The sequence below is a fragment of the Nanorana parkeri genome, unplaced genomic scaffold (assembly GCF_000935625.1).
Source record: "Nanorana parkeri isolate BGI_ZX_2015 unplaced genomic scaffold, ASM93562v1 scaffold823, whole genome shotgun sequence".
NCBI lineage: Eukaryota > Metazoa > Chordata > Amphibia > Anura > Dicroglossidae > Nanorana > Nanorana parkeri.
The window spans coordinates 12,222-33,221 of NW_017307091.1; the positions used below are offsets into that span (position 1 = coordinate 12,222).

At 43.0% G+C, this 21,000-nt stretch overlaps 1 protein-coding gene across 1 annotated transcript in view; it reads right to left on the reverse strand.

Moving 5' to 3' along the window:
• Nucleotides 1-21,000, reverse strand: part of LOC108794212 (NACHT, LRR and PYD domains-containing protein 3-like) — a gene marked incomplete at its 3' end in the record, with an annotated part of 134,507 nt that overhangs the window by 9,916 nt on the left and 103,591 nt on the right. Inside the window, exons 6-7 of the mRNA XM_018565214.1 lie at nucleotides 12,958-13,122; nucleotides 3,891-4,055 (exon numbers count right to left, since the gene is read on the reverse strand). Coding sequence (XP_018420716.1) covers nucleotides 3,891-4,055; nucleotides 12,958-13,122 — 330 coding nt within the window. The remainder of the gene's footprint in view (nucleotides 1-3,890; nucleotides 4,056-12,957; nucleotides 13,123-21,000) is intronic.

Here is a 21,000-nt window from a genome sequence, read left to right on the forward strand (position 1 = left end):
AGAGGAGAGCCCAGCCTCCTGTGACAGCGCTGGCTGTCTCCGCCCCCACACCGCTCTGCTGCACTGTGATAGGCGGCCGAGCGGTGTGGGAGGAAAGACACCGGCCGCTCACAGCGCTCGTCCCGCAGCGCTCGGCCGGCTGTCATTTTCTCTCTGATTCCTTTCATCCCTGCTGGGCACTGCTCTGTGTCCCAGCGGGGATGAAAGGAATCACGGCCGCGCCGACAAAACGGCAGTAAATGTCACTTTCGGCTTTTAGCCGAAAGTGCCATTTTCGGCCGGCGCCCCCCCTTCCCTTTTCGCCCGGGGCCCGCACCCCTGCTGCCCCCCCCCCCGGTTGTTACGCCACTGCTGAGTACACTGCAAACTGAAAATCTGAGGCCGGAGTGTTGATGGTAAGGAGCCGCTGATTGGAATGAATAATTCACATGACAAAACTGCAGAGGGAACAAGGAAGCAATGTGAAGAATTAATGGGGTCACGCATTTGCAGTAAGGGGATCCAGATGCATGTTTTCATTGCAAAAGTTGTGCAGTGTGGGTAAAGTAGTATTGCACTCAAACTTTTTTCAATAATTAATCAAACAAATATACATTGCCAGCAAAGCATTGCTTAACTTTTTTTTTTTGTCCATGTTTGTTATGTGTTTAGATGAAGCACTGAGATCTTGAGGAATGCTGAATTAAGTTTAACTTGCTTAGAAGAATGTTGCACACATGTATATAGAAATACATCATCAAACAGGAAACATATAGATCATAGATAAACAGGCATAAGAATAAAGAATGAAATTGCACTACAGCGCCATCTAGTGCTTAAAATACATAGTTACAGTACATTAGCAGAAGCTGTTGTATTTCCAACAGCCCAAACACTTTCAATCGTCATGTTTTTGAACAGCTGCTTCCAAGTCTCTTAGCTCAGCTTTCCTGAATTTCCTGTCCAGTACAAGATCACAAAGGACAGAGCAGACTCCAGCAATTGTTTATCTACTAGCTTGAAGGAGGGGGGCAAGGGGGAGGGAAGCAGCTGGATTTGTTGTGCCTTTTGTTGTTTGTGGAGACACACACAGCTTACTAGCACGCATAAGGGAGACTGCATAGCACTCTGCTTGAAAAAGTAATCACTCTAAAACAGGAAGTCAGGACAAGTGCTCAGTAAACTCCCCCTTATCTGGCATCCATGGGGATTGTTAGATTCCAGTTAAATGTGGTTTCTGGTTGCTTGAGAGTTACAATTAAAAATAGGTCTAACTAATGCTATACCCCATACTATACCATACCATAAACTCTGTATTGACTTATATTAATATTGAAATGCAGTAATTAAAAGCAAATTAAGACAAATAGACACACTTAAAGGGTTATTCACTATGGAGCCGAAGGATCCAGCCGTAGCTTCGGCTGATCCTTCGGCACCCTTCGGCCGCCTGAGCCATTCGGTTCAGTCTAACCGAAGGCCGAGAGGCTGGCTGTTCTCCACGCAAATCACAGCTGGGTGGAGCCAGCCGTGATCACATGGCTGGCTCTGCCCAGTTGTAATGACAGATCAGCGTCCCGAAATGCCCTGGGGACCCTGATCTGTCATTAAACAATAACTGGGCGGAGCCGGCCGTGGCGTCACAGTTGTTAGCTATTGGTCAGGACCTGCTAGTAGACTGGCAGGTGCCCGGCCAAAAGGAAACAGTTGGGCACAGCTAGCTGTCACTGCTAGCTCTGCCCAATTGTTTTTATTTTGCCGCCATCTGTCAGCCGCTTCATTATGCAGCAGGAGTTTGACGTGTGCGGTCGGGTCGGTGTACGTCATTTTCAAAAAATTATTATTATTTATTTTGTTGAGTCGTCATCGTCGTGGACAACACAGGATGTCGTAATTGATGCTGGATTATGATCAGTTTTTGGCTTTTTTGTTTTTATATTAATAAAATACTTTTTTTTTTTTTCCAATTTAAAAGGAATATTTTCTAAAAGTCTGGCATCTTATTTAAACATTTAATGTAATCCTTTAGTGAATGGGTAGGGGTATGGAATGGAATATTAGAAAGACCCCCATTTCCTTTTTTCCCTATTTTTGGGGGTGGGGTTCCTCCTTAAAATTCCTACCAGACCTTAAGGGCCTGGTATGACTTTATGGGAGAACCCCACACACTTTCATCTTTAACTTAAGGGTCTGGTACGACCTTTGGGGGGACCCTTGTGTATGGAGCATGAATGGTATCAGCAGACTGTGTGAGGAATCACCATTGCTAGTGATTGGACGGCATGATTTTTATCCCATATTCTATTTATCTCTGCCAGGCCCGGCGCTACTGCAAGGCAAGGCAAGCGGCTGCCTGAGGGCGCTGCAGGGTGAGGGCGGAAAAAACAGGGCATTTTGACAAGTACTTGTACTTGCCAAAATGCCCCGATGCTTGCGCTGTTTTTTGTTTTTTTTTCTTCACTTACCTTCGGTGCGGGAAATAGCGGATGGTTATGTCAGATGAAAGAAATTTGTATGAGACTCATCTATAATAATACATATTAGACCCAATTTAATGTTTATATTTGTAAAGTTCTTAGAAAATGTCCATTTCATGATAACTGATAACAGAGTGTGATAAGATTTTAAGATTAGAGAACCGCCTGGGATTGGCTACTTAGGGAGTCCAATAATGAGATCCATTGTGTTTACATTATCAGATTATTTTCATGATTGTAATATTAACCCCTTAATGATGGAGAAAACAAATCTTAACCCCTGAACCCAGTTTTTCAGCTTTTTGATGTAAAACTGTTCATATCTTTGCAGCTACTTAGTGTATCCGGGTGAATTATACTTTGTTATAGCTGTAAGAATTAAGTCAAGGCAACTGGACTTGCTGTATTTTTCTTGAAGACGTTTCACTGATCATCCAACCAGCTTTCTCAAGTCAGAATGACTTCTACAAAAATTCTCGGAATAAATATGGTTAATGTTGCTCCAAACCACATAGTCTGTTAGTTGATTGCATTTGCATAATTGGAGCTAGGAGGTGTTTTATTTATATATTTATTACCAAAGCATTTTTTGTACAAGTCATTCTGAATTGAGGAAGCTAGTTGGATGACCAGTGAAACATCTTCAAGAAAAATACAGCAAGTCCAGTTCCCTTGACTTCATTTTTACAGATATACCATGACCTGAATTAATGAGAACCTTCACGGACATACTTTGTTATGATCAGGACATTTCATTCATTTAGTAGTAAATGGTAATTAAAATCTCCTCTATCATCTATCTGACTTTTTTGGTTTTAAAGGAAAACTGGCTCTAAATAGTAAAATAAATACACTTACTTGTATATTGTAATTACCATGACCCACCAACCAAAGAACAACCCCAAAATACAGTACATTTCCTCTCCTGACATTCACAGCGGTACCACCTATGTGAGCGATATTTGTTGCTTGTACTCTTAGTAGAGCCCAGAAACAATAGTGACCATTTTTATTTTTTATCCTCCCTAAAACACACTGACACTAAGGCTGGGTACACACAAGACATATTTTTCATTCAACCTCACAGGTTGAATGAAAAGAATATGACAAATTCCTCCATCCACACTAACATTGTGGATGAACAAATCTTCTGCTGTGTACATTGTATTCTGACAGTGGTTACAGCTGATTGGTCCTCCCAGCTCCCTATCATTATTACAATCCCTGGAGCTATCAGTGTCAGCTAGGTCTCTGTGTTGGGGATGTGCTATTCAGCACACCTCCAGCACAAACACATGTACACATACAGTATATGCAGGCACACAAAAGACATCTAACTTCCATGAAGCCACATATACAGTACGTGTACGCACTGCGGGAAGGAGTTAAACTGTCCCAGAATATTTTTGTCTCAGTCAGTCCTGTTATACTCACTCTAATTCCTCTATCCGGCTTGTTGTCAGAGCTTCCATCAGATCCCTGAAATGAGGACCCTCCAGGTTGTTATCAGTCAGGTTCAGTGTCCTCAGTGTCTGGTTATTTCTTATTCCAGATGCCAGGTCGGGGCAGGAAATGTCTGTCAGATGATTTTCAGACAATCTGTAGAAGAAGAGAACAATGTTACCAGAAGACAATGAATTTCTCCCCCAGGATTGAATGTAAATATTATATATCAGACTCCATTTAATGTTTACAATTTTAAAAAACATTTAGAAAAAAAAAATATTTTCATATCTGATAACAAAGTGTGATAAGGTTCTAAGATTAGAGAACAGTCTGTGATTGGCTACTTAGGGAGTCCAATAATGAGATCCATTGTGTTTCCATTATCAGATTATTTTCATGATTGGAATGTTACCCCCTTAATGATGAAGAGAAAACAAATCTTAATCCCTGAACCCAGTTTTCCAGCTTTGTGATGTGTTAGTAAGACTGTTCATATCTTTACAGCTACTTAGTGTATCCGGGTGAATTATACTTTGTTCTGTTCAGGGCATTTCATTCATTCAGTGTGCGTAACGAGAGTTATGGGCGCCCGGGGCAGAACATTTTTTTTCGCCCCCCCCATATTATATAAACATCCACTGGAACTGTACCCCCCACCCCCCACACATATATATCAGCTAAGGAACTACAAGTCCAAGCATGCCATCATTGTCCCTGTACACCCCCCCACACTCACACATATCACCAAGGGAACGGCAATATCTGGTTGTTGTACAGGGGCCATGAGGGCATGCTGGGACTTGTAGTTCCCTAGCTGATATCTTATGAAGCTGTATTCCACCTGAAAGTACTACAATGCCATTATAGAACTAAGAATAGAACATCAAATAAAACTTTTTTTTTTCCTAATACTCACCTGATTCCTGGATTCACCAACAAGTGTGGCCTCCCGTCTCCCACGCTGTTAGAAGTTGCATACAGCGTGTGCTGGTAACTACTTAAACTGGCGCGCGCTGTGTGCAGCTTCTGGGAAGATACGCTATTAGCATAGCGGGGGCATTTTGCATCACTCCCGCTACACTAATAGCGTATTTTCTCAGAAGCTGCACACATCCCTCCCTGACCACCTCACCCCCCAGTGACAGTACATCCCTCCCTGCCCCCCCAAGTGAAAGTACATCCCACCTCAGTCCTGCACCCGGGGCAAGTGCATCATTACATGGAAGGAGGGAGAAGCTAGGGGTTAGCACCCTATTTAACTCGGCCCCACTGCTATCATGGCGGACCTTGTTAACTACCTTCTGCTGTTTGCCACTATTCTCTGTGCTGAATTCTCCGCAGGTATACAGCTCCAGTATTGTGAGAACTCTTGCTATATATATTACTGTTGGTTGCTCTGTGTTAAGGTGGCCATACACTTTACAACCATCGCAAGACATTTTTTTTATTATTGTTTTTTATTTTTTTTGTAGTTTGATGGTTTTGTCCTCCTGTGGAAGCCCATTGGGCAAAATATGTCAAGGACCTTTAAACACAATGTTTATGAATGGAATGAGAATATACATCAATAATGTGACAGCTTTGCAAAGAGATACCACTTTGATGGTGAAAATCCTACAAAAATGGCTGTAAGGACCAGCACAAGTAACCATTGGTTTTATTAAATGTTTTATTGTTTTTAAAATGAATATGTAATAATAAAAATGTTAACTAACTAATTTGTCGCTTTCATTGTTTGGTCTGGTATGCTGGATTAAAAGCCCCCAATTTCTATGTAATAGGAAAAGGCTTGCACCTATCGTATTTGTTTTTCTGTACTTTTGAGAGGGGTGCAGCGGACCAGACCTCCCTCCAATGATCACTATGTTTCCATAATACTTGTTTAGCACTTGCAGATCTGATATGAGGCCATCGTAAATTAGTTGCAGCAGATGGGATTTGGCTTCATCTATTCATTGTTCATCATCCAGAGATGAATGACACTCTTGCTGTTATGATTACAAAATCATATAGAACTCATGAAATACATTGATACATCAGACCAGATGCAGAAGGTTGCTGGGCATGTCCGAACATAGACCTTCCTGGGAAAACACTGTGTGAAATCTGCTTCTAGAAGCAACCAGGGATAGAGAGGTGGATAATCTACAAGTAGTGAATTTAACGAAACAAGCGTACCAGGAATTGCTGAAAGAATTTGCCTCACAGTCCAGGTTACCTCCAGGTCAGTCTGCAATTGCTCATCAGTCAAACATCTGATCCCCTAACACCCCGATTATACCAGCTCAGGAGCCTACCCGAGTGGACTCTTCAGAAGAAGATGAATATAAGGGAGGGATTGATTTCATGCATGCTGGTCCAGCCATTTGTAAATGCAGGGAAGCAGGTGTTATACGGTGAGGAAGCTGAAGTAGAACCTCAGAGGAAAAGGAAGTAGTTTAAGCACATGAAGAAAGAAGGATCTAATTTTGCTTTCTTCAAAGAATTGAAAGAAATTATCTCAGATGAGTGGGTACAGGTGAAAAAAAATCTCCATTCCACAATCGGTTTGCAAAGCTCTATCCTTTTAAAAAGGAAGAAGTTAAACGTCTGGATAACTCTCCCTGGGTGGATGTGGCCCTGGCCAGACATGTTACACTGCCCCTTCATGATGCTGTAACTTTTAAAGATGTGATGGATAGTCGCATTGAATTAGATCTTAAAAAGATCTATCTGACAGCAGGGGGAGTGTGCAAACCAGCAACAGCACTTGCCTCAGTGTCCAGAGTGATGGAAGCATGAATTTAAAACTGAGATAATAGCATCATTAAGGGAGATTAAATTATCTTCTGCATTAATAGCTGAAGCGGCAGTCCATATTAACAGATCTCTGGCTAGAGTCATGCTGTTCTAAGTAACAGGCAGAAGGGCGCTAAGGTTTGTTGTGATAAAAATGTAGTGATAACATGGTGGTTATCAATGTATATATACATAGAAAATGTAGAATTCAATCTTCAGGAAATATCCAGGCAACCTCAGTTCTTTTCCAGAGAGTGTAGAGTCTATTGGATCCCAGAAACAGATGAATAGGAACAGTCAAACAGAAAAAAAAAAAACTTTCTAAAAGTGACGGTTGGTCTGGCTGGAAGTAAATGGCCTAATTTGGGGTCCTTTTGCAAGATGCACGATCATTATCGTACGATTGCGGGATTTCACGCGATTCTCGTACGAGAATCGTGCACTGTATGGGCACCTTTTAAAGAGACCATTCCGAAGCAATTATCCCACCCAGAACGCTTTCAGCTGTCCCTACTGGATCTATCCACTCAACACCCTTACTCCCACAGGACTCAATGAAGAATTAGAGATCCAAACATTAATATAATTTCCCACATACTCACCACCACTAAGTGTCCCAAGTCCCCTAACAGCGTCTACATTTTACAATTCACATTTTCAAAATTATATGTATGCGCTCTTGTTTGTATTTTCTGAAGTCTTCCCTGCCTGTCAACAATCCCAGAAGTCTTTTTGATGGGGGCCCACCCAGATTCACCATGTGGAGGCCAGGTTATCCAGATTTTGGGGAGTCCAGGTGATCAACATAGGGGACAGGTGGGTCCTCAATACAATTTTGAAGGGCCATACATGGATATTCCAGTGGACACCTCACTTAAAAGTGATTGCAACAGGGATACGAAGCTTAGAGATAAAGAAAGAGGCACTCTTTTCTTATGTGAGAATGCTAATGAAAAGGAAAACCATAGTCCCTGTAACAAAGTTAGAATGCTTCACTGGAATGTATTCACCACTATTCCTGGTACTGAAGAAAACCCGGGAATATGGATCGGTACTTGACCTAAGATAGCTGAACAGGTTCATCAAGAAGGAAAGATTCAAAATTGAGTCACTGCCAACAATTCTGCAAGTTGTTCGGCCAGGGGATTGGCTGCTTTCAACCATTTAAAAAGACACTTACTTCTATATTCCAGGGCACCAAGACTTTCAGAAGTTTCTTCACTTTTCACTAGGCCAGCTTCACTTTCACTTCAATTGCTTTCCTGTAACATACTCACCTTGTCATGTTCTCTGGCATTCCAGGATCTGCAGGTAGCTCCGCCTACCCTCCCTCGACGTCACGCAGCTCCTCAGTAGCCGGCTTAAAGGGCGAAATTTAAATGCTTGGTGTCCAAGCAATACAGCTGATGGCGGGCACTCAGCGCTGATCCTCCGTCTCCACCGAATGCTACGAGTAGCAGCTGGGACTTGTGATCCCCTTCACCCTGTCACAGTGACACTTCCTGACTTTTCTCCAACCTCTGCTTCAAGACCTGCCTGGGATCTCCTCTACTCCCTGTTACAGTGACCCCAGCTGGTATACTGCATATAATCTATACTGCATCTATACTGCAGATTCAGTGCCTGAAGACAAGCTTGCTACAGACTGCTGGCTAGGATCTGTTTAAAGGGGAACTACCTAACCGCAAGTATTCATTACTTCTGCTATTCAAAGACTTTCTTATCTATTGTCTCTATGAAGTGAAGGAACTTCAAGTTTAATTTGAGTTATAGTAGTCAGAGACTTTGCTTTACGATGAGTTATTAATTGTCTTATATTGAATGCATATTGAAGATATACACTTTAATTTGGATTATTGCCCTATGTGAGCTAAGAGCGGCATAGATATTCTGATGGACTTACGTTGTACCAAATATTTGATTTACTTGATATAGCACTGGACTTTTGCTCATAATTGAGTTATAAGACCGTATGGACTGGTTCTATAGTACTTAAAGGAGAACTATGAGGTGAGTGCTTTTCACTCACCTCATAGTTCTAGCCGACCTGTAACAATGCGACTGTCACAGGGCGGCTCAGTAGATCGGGAAGTGAGCGAACACATACCGGTGTTCGCTTACTTCACGATCCTGTCACAGCTCTCTGCCGTGACATGGGAGGGGCTGGATTCCCCCTCCCCGCTCCGATCCTCCAGCGCTGACTGGCGGAATGGACGGGGGAGGGGCCGGGTACAGCTGGCTCTGCCTCTAGATAGGCAGAGCCAGCTGTCACTCACGCAGCTGGGCGGATCCAGACATAATTGTCAGGATCCGCTTCAGCTGTGGCGTCTCAGTATACCGCGAGCTGTAGCTCGTGTTTTACTGAGCTTAGGGTGACAGGAGGACGCTAATTTGTGTCCTCCTGTTACCCTAAGGAGAAGTATGGGGAAAAGCCCTAACCCCATAGTTCTCCTTTAACCACAGTAAGTTGTGTTTGCAGTTGTGATCCTATTGATTCAATTAACTACATAGCAATTGCAGTACACTTCCCTTCAGCCTCACTACATCACCTCAAAACTTCACGAAGGTGCTTCTAGCACTTGCCCATCTGAGAAAGAAGTTTCGCATATACCACTTTTTAGACAACATTTTGTTGCTGAGTCAAGATCAGGGGACTCTAGTAATACACAGAGATCTTATGTTGTCAACCCTGGAAGACTTTGGTTGGGTGGTCAATGTTGCCAAGAGTCATTTCGTTCCCTCACAGGTTATCATCTACTTTGGAGCAAGAATAGATACCATCAGATTTCCCTGCCTGCAGGAAAGGTACAGAGGATGACTCAAACAGCATCAAGCAAGTGTCTTTCAGTGGCTCTATGTCTTCAGTTAGTAGGAACCATAACCTTGTCCATTCCTATGGTGAAGTAATCCCAATGAAATTCTTGCCCATTTCAGATCGGCTTTCTCAATCAGTGGCTATAGGAAGATCTCGACCATATAATTTAGATCAATTCAGTTATAAAAAACAAAAAGAGCTTGAACTGGACGATTACAGGAGAGAATCTGCAGAACTCTCATCCACTTCTTCTGATATCTTGGACATTGGTGACAACGTATGCAGAACAAGTTAGGGGGCAGTGTTCATGGGCAGATTAGCTCAAGGCCGATAGCATTTTCCAGCAAAAAGAGTCAGTACCAATGTCCTGAAGCTAAAGGCAGCCTTTTAGGCTCTGTTATCATGTGCTAGCATATGTCAAGAGGCAAATGCAGCCACACACACAGGAAGTGACTTCCATCCTTTCATGGTCACAGGTTTAATCTTCTTCACCTGTCAGCTGTCTTTGTTGAGGACAGCACTGGACAACACCAAATTGGATCTGTTGCCTGAAGTGTTCAAAAGGCTTTTGAACGATATTCTTCTCAAGAGCACCCTGCTCACTAGCATGGAGAATGAATGCGCTGACATCGGAGTGGCCATTTTAAAATGGCATGTGCTTTTCCACTGGTACCAATGATATCCGCTGCTATTGGAACTGAACACAGGGAACTCATTCCCACTGCTGAAGCTACCAAATGTTCTGTCACAGGGACCAATACTTCATGGAGCCCCCAAAAAACTGTTTCTCATGGCCTGAAAGAGTGTGGCAGACATTCCTAGAGTTTGCTTCATCTCATAATTTTGCAGCAACAAAGCTCCAAGTCCAAAATGCATTGGAATTTCTCCAAAAAGACATGGATATGAGCCTCAGCCTAAGCACACTAAAGACCGATATCAGCAATTTCAGCTTTCAGTAAGGTTCGATGGTCCATGACTGAGTTTGTGGTGCAATTTTTTTAAGCGCTTATGTTAAATCCACCAAGCAGACCGCTATTTTCAAAATGGGATCTTCCCCTTGTATTGGATTTCTTGGCCTCAAAAGCCTTTGAAAAGGGGTTGTCTCTTTGGCATCTCACATTGAAGGCCTCATTTTTGGTGGCAGTGACCTAAGCAAGAAGAGTTTCTGGCAGCTGCAATGGAACCATTCATGTCTTTCTTCCCTGATCCAGTCGTTCTAATACCTAAGCTGGGCTTCACCCTGAAGGTCACTACGACTTTTCATCTCAGGCAAGAGATTGTACTTCTGGCCTTCCGAGTGGTAGGCAATGATCTACTGGATCGCCTGATGTGGGCAAAGCCTTGCAAGCATATACTAGGACAACAGCGACCTTTAAAAAGTCAGACCATCTGTTCATCATTCCAGCAGGGGCAAAGATGGGACCTAAAGCCTCCAGCAAAATGATTGCATTCTGGATGGTGAAGGTTATCTCTCTGACCTACAAACCCAGGGGGTTGGTCATGCCGTATGAAGTGACTGCTCACTCAACCCACAGTATATCTACTTCATGGGCGGCAGTGAAAGGAGTATCTCCTGAAGTGATTTGCAAAGCAGCTACTTGGTCCTTGATTCCTACCTTTTATTACACACTATTGTGAAGAGCCAGCTGCCTTAAGCACGCTATAATTTGGTTCTAAAGTTGTGTTTGTTAGTTCAAAATGTGATTAAAATGAATATGGAATTCCCTCCCTGTGTTGGGAGTTATTTCCTGGTTGTATGCTGATATGGAGCTGTCAGGAAAGCCGAAAATACACTACGTACTTACCGTGATTTTCCTTTCCTGACATGCTCCATGGAAGCATAGCATCCCAACCGGTCGTAGGTTCTAATTACGGAGCGCCATGGCTGTTGGGGGACGTAAATTTATGAGTTAGTGGTCCTGTGTGGGTTGAGGAGGTGGAGCCTTACTCAGTCTTATGCTGCCATGGAGCATGTCAGGAAGGGAAAAAATATGGTAAGTATGATCAAAAATGTCCAATATGTCAGCGCTATTTGTTGTTTGTACTCATAGTAGGGCCCAGAAACAATTATGAGAATTTCACTTTTTTATCCTGCCTAAAACACACTGACACTGACCCTAACACTAACACTGTCGCCAATTCACACTGAACGCATTATTGAAGCACTGGCCATTTTTTTCAAGCACAGCCAGAACACAAGTGAAGACAATATGCCTTCCAGATGAGCTCAGATCACCCACTAAGGGTATAGGGCCACCCATGGATTGAATTTTGGCCAATTCTTGCTGAATCAGCCAAAATGTGATTGTTGTGTACACAGCCCCACACTGACCTGGATCAGGCCCTGAGTTTACTTTTTTCTGTTTATTTTATGTATCTGTTGTACACGGTCTGTTTTGTGTGTGTGTACATTCTTCTCCTCTAAGATGCAATGAGGAGAATTTATCAAGACTAGAACAGGCAGAATGTGGAGTCATTGCCTATAGTAACCAATCAGCTTCTATCTTTCATTTTCAAAACTTAACTGACCAAATTGAAGATAGAAGCTGATTGGTTACTATAAGTGACTGCTCCAGTTTTATTAACTCACCCAATGTACCTCTTTATCCTCACAGAGCAGACATTAGAGAGGATTCTACAGCTAATAATCACTATGAGAGCCTGTGATTGACTATCATAGAGATCAGGAACCGGTCCTCTGTCCTCCTGATTTAGATCAAATCCTGGAAATGTCGGTGTCAGCTCGGTCTCTGTGTTGGGAACACACTATGGAGCACGCTTCCAGTACAAACACCTGTACACATATATGCAGCCGCACAACAGAAGTCTGTTAGAGAAAGAGCAAAGTCCCTCTGTTTGCTGGATTGGAACCCAATAGCAGGGAACAATACCAGAAGGAGAGTCCAGGCTGAGGTACAAAATAGGATGATCCAAAATGCGTTGTCAGAGTACAGTCCGGGTCGAGGCAGGCAGCGAGTATCAAACGGTGAGACAAGCCAGGGGTCGATAACCAGGAGATCCAAATAGCAGGGAAGGAAGACAGGAAATTAGGCATAGTGGCTGCTTTGGAAATGTCAGAATAACTCAGCAACAAGTCTTGGCTCTGGCTGGAATTTAAACCCAGCAGGGGCCAGCGACGCCCCCGTTGTCTGGGAAACAAGGAAGCCACAATGGTAATAATCAGCACCTGAAGCGACTATGAAGCCACGGCAGCGCCACATGCGCACGTCACGCACACATGTCACTCATGCGCGCACCCGCAACCTGCCACCGCTGGGCACCAAATCACCCCAAGAAGAACCCTAAAATCTCTGCCGTACCCGCTAGACCCCAGGTAGGAGGGCACCCCTGGTCCCACGACAAAGTCCTACTTCCATGAAGCCACATATATGAATACGCTTGGAAGGAAGGGGTTAACCTGTCCCAGAATATTATTGTCTCAGTCAGTCCTGTTATACTCACTGTAATTCCTCTATCCGGCTTGTTGTCAGAGCTTCCATCAGATCCCTGAAGTGAGGACCCTCCAGATTGTTCTTAGACAGGTTCAGTATCCTCAGTGTCTGGTTATTTCTTATTCCAGATGCCAGGTCGGGGCAGGAAATGTCTGTCAGATGATTAACAGACAAACTGTAGAAGAAAAGAAGAATGTTACCAGAAGAAAATGAATTTCTCCCCCAGGAATGAATGTAACTATTCTCTACATGAATGGAACTCATTTCTCTTTATTGGAATCATTTATGTTCCATCACTTTATAAAACTCCAGGAAATATAATTCTATAAGAGAAATATTATAATGGAGGAGACACCCCAATATTGTCCTCCATGTGTAGAGACGATGATATCTCCATACACAGGATGAGCACAGAATACCACTGACATGACTCGTATTGTCCTATAATCTCCTTGTGTACGGAGCATGAATGGTATCAGCAGACAGTGTGAGGAATCAGCATTGCTAATGATTGGACGGGATGATTTGTATCTGATATTCTATTTATCTCTGCTGATAAGAGCTCTGTACTCATAGGAAGTAATGGTGAGATCCCCCGACACTGAATAGTGGATGGTTATGTCAGATGAAAGAAATTTGTATGAGGCTCTGATTGGTCATTGCAGTAAGATCAGATCCCCCGTGTACGACTTCCTATTCTATATTAATAGATATTAAGTTTTTGTTTTTTTTAACCATTTGCTGACCAGGTGTTTACACCCCCTTCCTGGCCAGGCCATTTTTCAGTATTCAGCGCTGCGGTACTTTGACTGACATTTATTCCGTCATGCAACACTGTACTGAAATTCATTTTATACATTTTTTTGGGGACAGATAGAGCTTTCTTTTGGTGGTATTTAATCACCACTGGGGATTTTTTTTTTTTTTTACTATATTAAGGAAAAACTACTGAAAATGTTTTTTTTTTACATTATGTTAGGAAACAATTATTATTACCCATTTTTTGGTAAAATATAAAAGACGGGGTCACGTCGGTAATATAGACACCAAACATGTCAAGCTTTAAAATTGCACGCACCAGCAAAATCGCAGAAAACTACCATACCCAAAATTGGCCATAGGCGACACTTTAAAAGCTTTTACCGCTCATCAGTTTAGTGTTATCAGTGATTGATGGCCCTAGACTTACTGCTCTCATTGATGGCCCTCAATTACTGCTTGTCATTTTTGCACGTATGCGTACCCGACGCATGTTTTCACGCGTGTATATATGGGTGGGGACTTAAAACAAATTTGATGGGTTTCTATTCTTTTTCGTGTGTGACTTTAATTTTTTTTCCTATTTTTTTTTCACTTAATGTTATCACATAGGGGGCTAAGAAACCCTCTATGTGATAGCAGAGATATGTGACAGGTCCTCTTTATGGAGACATCAGGGGTCTCCAAGACCCCTAATGTTACCTAGGACCCCCAAAGAAACTGATGAAGCAGAGATCTGCTTCAGCAGCTTCTCTCCAGCTTCTGAAGCTGGGGAGTGACACAAGAATGCGGGAGTGATACCGGATTCTGATACCGGAGAGGGAATAGGAGGGAGTTCGTGTACCGAACTCCATCTGATCCCCCTGTCACAGAGCCACCATGCTGGTCCAGGGCTTGCACCGGGCACAGCAGAGCTCGGAGCCAGCGGAGGGGGGGCTGCGGGCGGGGAGGGCGCACGATCGGCACGTTATACAAGCGATCCATCGGCTGTATAGTCGGCTGATCGCTTGCATGTAAACAGGCATCACTGCCTGTTTTTAAATTTGGGTAGTTTCCGACTTGCACAAGTGGGCGGGGCCAACAGGCCATCTTTAGATGGCCAGTCAAATCCAGGAAGCTCCCAGCCAGCCATTTGCTTAAAACGGCCGGACAGGAGGCGGTTGAAGTCCATTTTATAGCTGATAACAGAGTATGATAAGATTCTAAGATTTAGAGAGCAGTCTGGAATTGGCTACATTTGATAGTAAATGGTAATGAATATCTCCTGAATTTATTTAATTATTAAAAGGAAACCCAAAAATAAAGTAAGGGAAAAAACAAAACTTAAGTTGTATATTTTTGGCTATCACCATGACCCATCAACAAAACCCCTAAATAAATTCTCCTCTCCTGACATTCACAGCGATACCACATATGAGAGCGTTATTTGTTATTTCTACTCATAGTAGGGCCCAAAAACTATAATGAGAATTTTGATTTTATTTACACTACCTAAGACACACTAACACCAAGGCCGAATCTAGGAGGGGTGGGAGGGCATGTGCCCCGGGTGCTGTGATCGGGCATCACTGGGTGTGTGGATGGAGAACTTCTCCTTTGGGGGAGAAACTCTGAGCCTTTGCGCTGGGTGACAAAATGTCTAGCTTGCCCACTGACTAAGATTAATTTCTGATCTAAATATTTTAGCTTTAATTTTTATCTATTTATCTTATGCCATCTTTTCTGTATCTAAATTCTTCTCCTCTTCTGAGCAGAAAGATTATGGGGGGTGCTATATCTAGTTATCACTGTGATAGCCAATCACAGGCTATTACAGTGATCATGTGATCCGGAGCTCATCCTCCCTTCTCCTGATCATTAGTACAAGAGCCTGTGCTGTTAGTGAGAGCTCTGTCTCTGGTTCGGGGATGCCCCTATGGAGCATGCTTGCAGCACATATACACTGAGTGGCCAGATTATTATGACCACCCCATCAGTACTTAGTTGGGCCACCTTTTGCCTTCAATACTGCGGCGATTCTTCTTGGCATTGACTCCACGAGATGTTGAAAGGTGATGCGAGGAATCTGACACCATGCTTGATGAATAGCACTGTCCAGTTCTGTGAGATTTGATGGTTATATGGATATACAGTATGCTGCCCCATGTAGGGTTCACTTTAATGAGGCCACATATATGCATATCTGGTAACTCTCCGGAAATGACTGGGCAAGGCCAGACTTTTAAACTGGCTCCCAGGTCATTTCTGAAATTAGGCAATCCTCCAGGCTGCTGGTCTGCTACAGCAGCATGGAGTCACACACAAACTGCACTTTCCACTGATTGGTTTTCTGGAGGGAGGTAAGGGATGGGATGCTATGTAGGATTAGAAAATGGAGGTGGGTAATGGCTGAAGGAATCTTGGATAGCAGCCACCGGTGACCTTTCCTGATCAGGTGAGTGGAGTTACTGCCAGCAGCAAGATAAGGGACACTTTTTGTAGCCCAGGCAGTGGTCCCAGAGGGCAAGTGGAGGGTCTGGGCTGCACAGCAAGGGACCAAGATTAATGAGTCCTTTACAAGGTGCAATTTAAATACACTAAAATGTCAGTAACACTGACAACGTACCTAGGTACTACCTAAAGGTGGTATTGTTATTGGCACCTGGGTGGGGGATATAGGTGGGAGTCACATATCCACCATTCCAGCGAGACTGGCAGTGCCTATAGATGGCAGTCAGGAGCGCTGTCAGTGTCTCTGGAAAGGTGTGTGCACTTAGGTGCTGCAACCTACAGGCACCGTCAGTCTCACTGGAATGATGGATAGGTGAAAGTCACGTGTACTTTCCAAAGACACGGACAGTGCACCTAGCTGCCACCTACAGACACTGTTAGTGTAATTGAAATGGCAGATAGCTGGGAGCCACATGCACTGGAATAGTGTACACACAGTGCAACTGGATCCCACTTATCCACCATTGTGTAGGCTCTGGACCTATTTTTAAGCCCCTCCCACTATAAAAATGACATACCCACCATAGCTCTGCCCTTCACCTCATCAACCAAACCACAGTATCAGGAATTACAATTTCTAAAAGTTCCTAGGTAAGTATATGCTTATTAGGAAGGGGTTAACTGTCCCAGAATATTATTGTCTCGGTCAGTCCTGTTATACTCACTCTAATTCCTCTATCCGGCTTGTTGTCAGAACTTCCATCACATCCCTGAAATGAGGACCCTCCAGATTATTCCCGGACAGGTCCAGTGTCCTCAGTGTCCGGTTATTTCTTATTCCAGATGCTAGGTCGGGGCAGGAAATGTCTGTCAGATGATTATTAGACAATCTGTAGAAGAAGAGAAGAATGTTACCAGAAGAAAATTAATTTCTCCCCCAGGAATGAATGTAACTATTCTCTACATCAGGGACATCACCAGCCCTCTCTGTTGGCTGTCTCTTCTCTGCTCTCTGCTCTCTTCTTTTAGATCCAGTGATATAATCACTGGGCCTCTGTACTTCTCTATGCAATGTAGGCAGATCATGGGTGTACATAGCTTTCTAAAAACATCATAGCAACCTGTCTCAGTACACTCCTGAAGAACCTCTTGGGAGGAATAATGCAAATGTAAAAATTCAATGAGAAGCTCACAGTGTGCAGTGAAATCAGAGTAAGCAATGTCAGTTCGTAAGTGGAGCCACTACAACTGTGCAAGACTGAAGGGAAGGCCAGAATTCAGCTTTAATGGCATCTTCCTCTTTTAATTTCACTCATTCTTAGCCACCACTAGAGGGAATGGGAGATGGACTGCATATTCAGGCAAATTCAGAACCACACTCCAAACTCCCAAGTGTACCATCTAATGGTGTCCTGTCATTGTCTCCTCTTCTTATCTGATCATTCAGCGACCTCACCAATAAATGGAAGGAGAATTTCCTCCGGGGGTCACACATAAGAGGGAAGATATAGGCCGTGCTAGGCTCTTGTAGCTCTGTAAGGTCTGAGACCCCACAGACGCTGGACCAATACTATCACTGCTACGTGTCTGACAGACATCCCAGAGATCCCATTCTGCTGCCTCTACTCATCTGTTCATTCTATGCAGTCATCCAATGTGATCACATCAATACATATAAAGTTCTCATATAATAGAAGACAAGTAACACCAATAATTAGTCATTTCTCTGGGAGATTGCTGATCATTCCAGTTTAACACAGAAATGTGACTATTCATAGTTATTCTTTACCTCAAACTCTTGATGTTGTGAAGAGCCGGTACAAGTTTCCTCATTCCTTCACTCTGAATCTTACAAAAATTTATATTTACTTCTTCTGTCTCTCTGCAGGATTGAAGCATAAAAGACAGCACAGAGCAGTCCAGAGGGCTGAGGGAGACATCAGAAAAGTCAACTTTGTTTGATCCAACACATTGTGACACCAGAGCCTTATTCCTGCTCTCATGGAGATAGTAGAAGACATTAAGAAGATCTCTCTTGTCTCTTCGTTCTTTTCCCATTTTCTTCTGGATCCAGGTGATGACATGTCTGGCAGCCGGAGTAGACAATTCTCCCACATGAGACTTTAACATGGATCTAGTAGAAGAGTCAGAGAGACCGCAGAGGAAACGGAGAAATATTTTAGCACGACCGTCATTGTGAGATTCAGCTTCATCAAGTGTTTTCTGTAATCTGTCCGGATTATAGTTCATGAAATGGACTAAAGCAGCAAAAAACTCCTGAAGAGTGAGATGTAAGAAGGTGTAATCCACATCAGGAGGCTGACCAGATTCCATCATGAAACATGAAAAGAGATGTTTATCATTTCTCACACTGAATGAGTCCAGATGACGTTTATCAAATACAATCATGTGATTCATGACTCCGTGTTCTGCCATCCACCCAATAGATGTCAGCAGTTCCCGGGCAGGGTGAACATTATCTTTATCCTGGCTGTGATTGGCCAGAATGTTGGAGACAAAAGTCACAAAGAGTTGTGTCACTGTTTTTGGCAATGATGTCATCAGCTGATCAGTGATTGTTGGTTGGGCTCTGAAGCACATCGATAACACTGTACAGATGATCCAGCAGTATGATGGGATATAACAGAAAGTGTACAGTGTGTCATTCTCCTGCACATAATGAAAAGCCTTTCCTGATAATTCCTCATTTCCAAAGAAATTATTGAAGAAGATAATTCTGTCTCCATGGAGAAATCCCATAATTTCAGATATTCTCTGGAAGACACCAGTATCAACTGAAGCCAGTCTGGTTGGGCGGCTGGTTATCAGTACAGAGCAACCCTTTAGAAGCCTCTGCCTCACCAAACTGACCACAATCTCACCAAAATTAGTTCTACGATCTGTATATGAGCACAATTCAATTAACCTGAAATCTATTTGTCGAATACTTTCATCTAAACCATCAAATATAAACAGAAGTCTCTCTGGATGTTGTAATATATCTCCAATCTGACTCCTCAGATACGGATATTGTTGTAGAATCATCTCCTCCAAGCTGACCTCTCCCAGTCTATTAAGGTCCCGGAATCTGAAGGAGAAGACAAAAGCAAATCTCTGGTAGTGTTTTCCGGTCACCCAGTCATAGACAAACTTCTGCATCAGTGTGGTCTTCCCTATTCCTGGCACTCCGCTCACCATTACTGCATGTGGTGCACATTGTGACTGGTGGCTCCAGCGGAACAGCCTGTTGGGAGAAATCTGCTCTAGTCCAGTTTGTGTTTTCTTCAAGCATTCCTCATGTCTCACCCCGGTCTGTATTAGCTCATTCTGGGGACGTTGCCTGAACTGATCTGTGGAGACTACAATCAGGTTCACATAACGCTCATTGATGAGGAATGTTTGTGGTTCCAGGGTAGTTCCTGGAGGTCTAGGCTCCACTAGAGTCTCAGTCTTCTCCACCAGATGTTGTTTGTGCTTCATCTGAATTTCTGAGTTGAAATACAAATAATTGACATTAAAGCAAACATTTGCAAGCATAATTTCATCCAATTTTTTTTATTTTTGTAGTTAACATGTTGATTTTGCTTTCAGTATACAATCATGGCCGGTTCACAACATCTCACATAATGCTCGTACTGCACAACGCACCTCCTGTGTAATTACAGTGCGGGAGGTGCGTTGCATGCTATTCATTTGCATAGAACCCCAAATGTACCTCCCACCCGCAGTGCAATTGGCTGCTCCGCAACACAAGGTACCGCAAATTCCATGTGTTGGGAGTGAAAAAATAGCCCATGCATGATTTTTTTCAATCTTACTGCAACACACGGTATTTACTGTACAAAGTGTTGTGGATCACACTGTGGAAAGGAGGTACACTTGGGGTGCCATTCAAAGAAATGTCACGCAATGCACCTCCCTCACTATAATGGCATGTGAGGTGACTTGCACGGTACATACATAAATCGCACAAAACTTCGATTAACGCATGGAGATGGTGTGAAATGCACAAAATCTTACTTCCATGCTCTTAAATCCCCTAATGCCCTAAAAGTAATGAGCTACTGCAGTGTCATTATCATCAGGGAATTAACAGTCATTACAAAATGATAATCAATTTGCAGCAATACTAAAAACAAAAAATCACTACTTGCCATTAAAAAATCTTCGATGTCTACACTTAGTGTCACAGCTTCAGCTTCTTAGTGCCAGTGATTAATAAGCAAAACCTATTGTTATTAATTCAGGACAATCTCTGTGCTTTTTCTTCACTGTGACTCCCAAATAAGACAGAGACTTACCGTATCAAAGGACCTCCCATTCCAAAAAGGAAACAGAACTTGTGATAAATATTCTCCAACAACATAAAATATACAGCAATCCTCTCCATTCTGTTCAGATACCTTCCCACTATGGAAAAGTAATTGCACCCTGGAAAGGTTTGCATCCTCTGACATTGACATATATCAAGCAATCCTCTGCCTGTGTTTATGTTAGGTCTCAATCCCACAATCAATGCACTCAATAAATGAAATGTAAATTAAGAGGACTACATAGAGTAACTTGATTTATTTAATACAGCATCCAAAAAAGCTTAACATCATTCAACTCACACTTTTGAGGTGCAACCAACAGGTAGCACGAGGGCCATGCTAGCTTCCCCTCATGGATATGAGGAATTCCAGTGTCCTGGAGGCTTTTGGGGTCTGCCTAGTTATTGGTGGCCGTAGACCTAGTAAGACAACCACTTATCTCACTTTAAACTTATGAAATTCACATACCCAGGTACCAATTGAAGGGAGGAATCTCCCACTCCTCAAAACAACCTGCACAGTTCATAGAAAGTTTCAGATGGTCCCCCCCC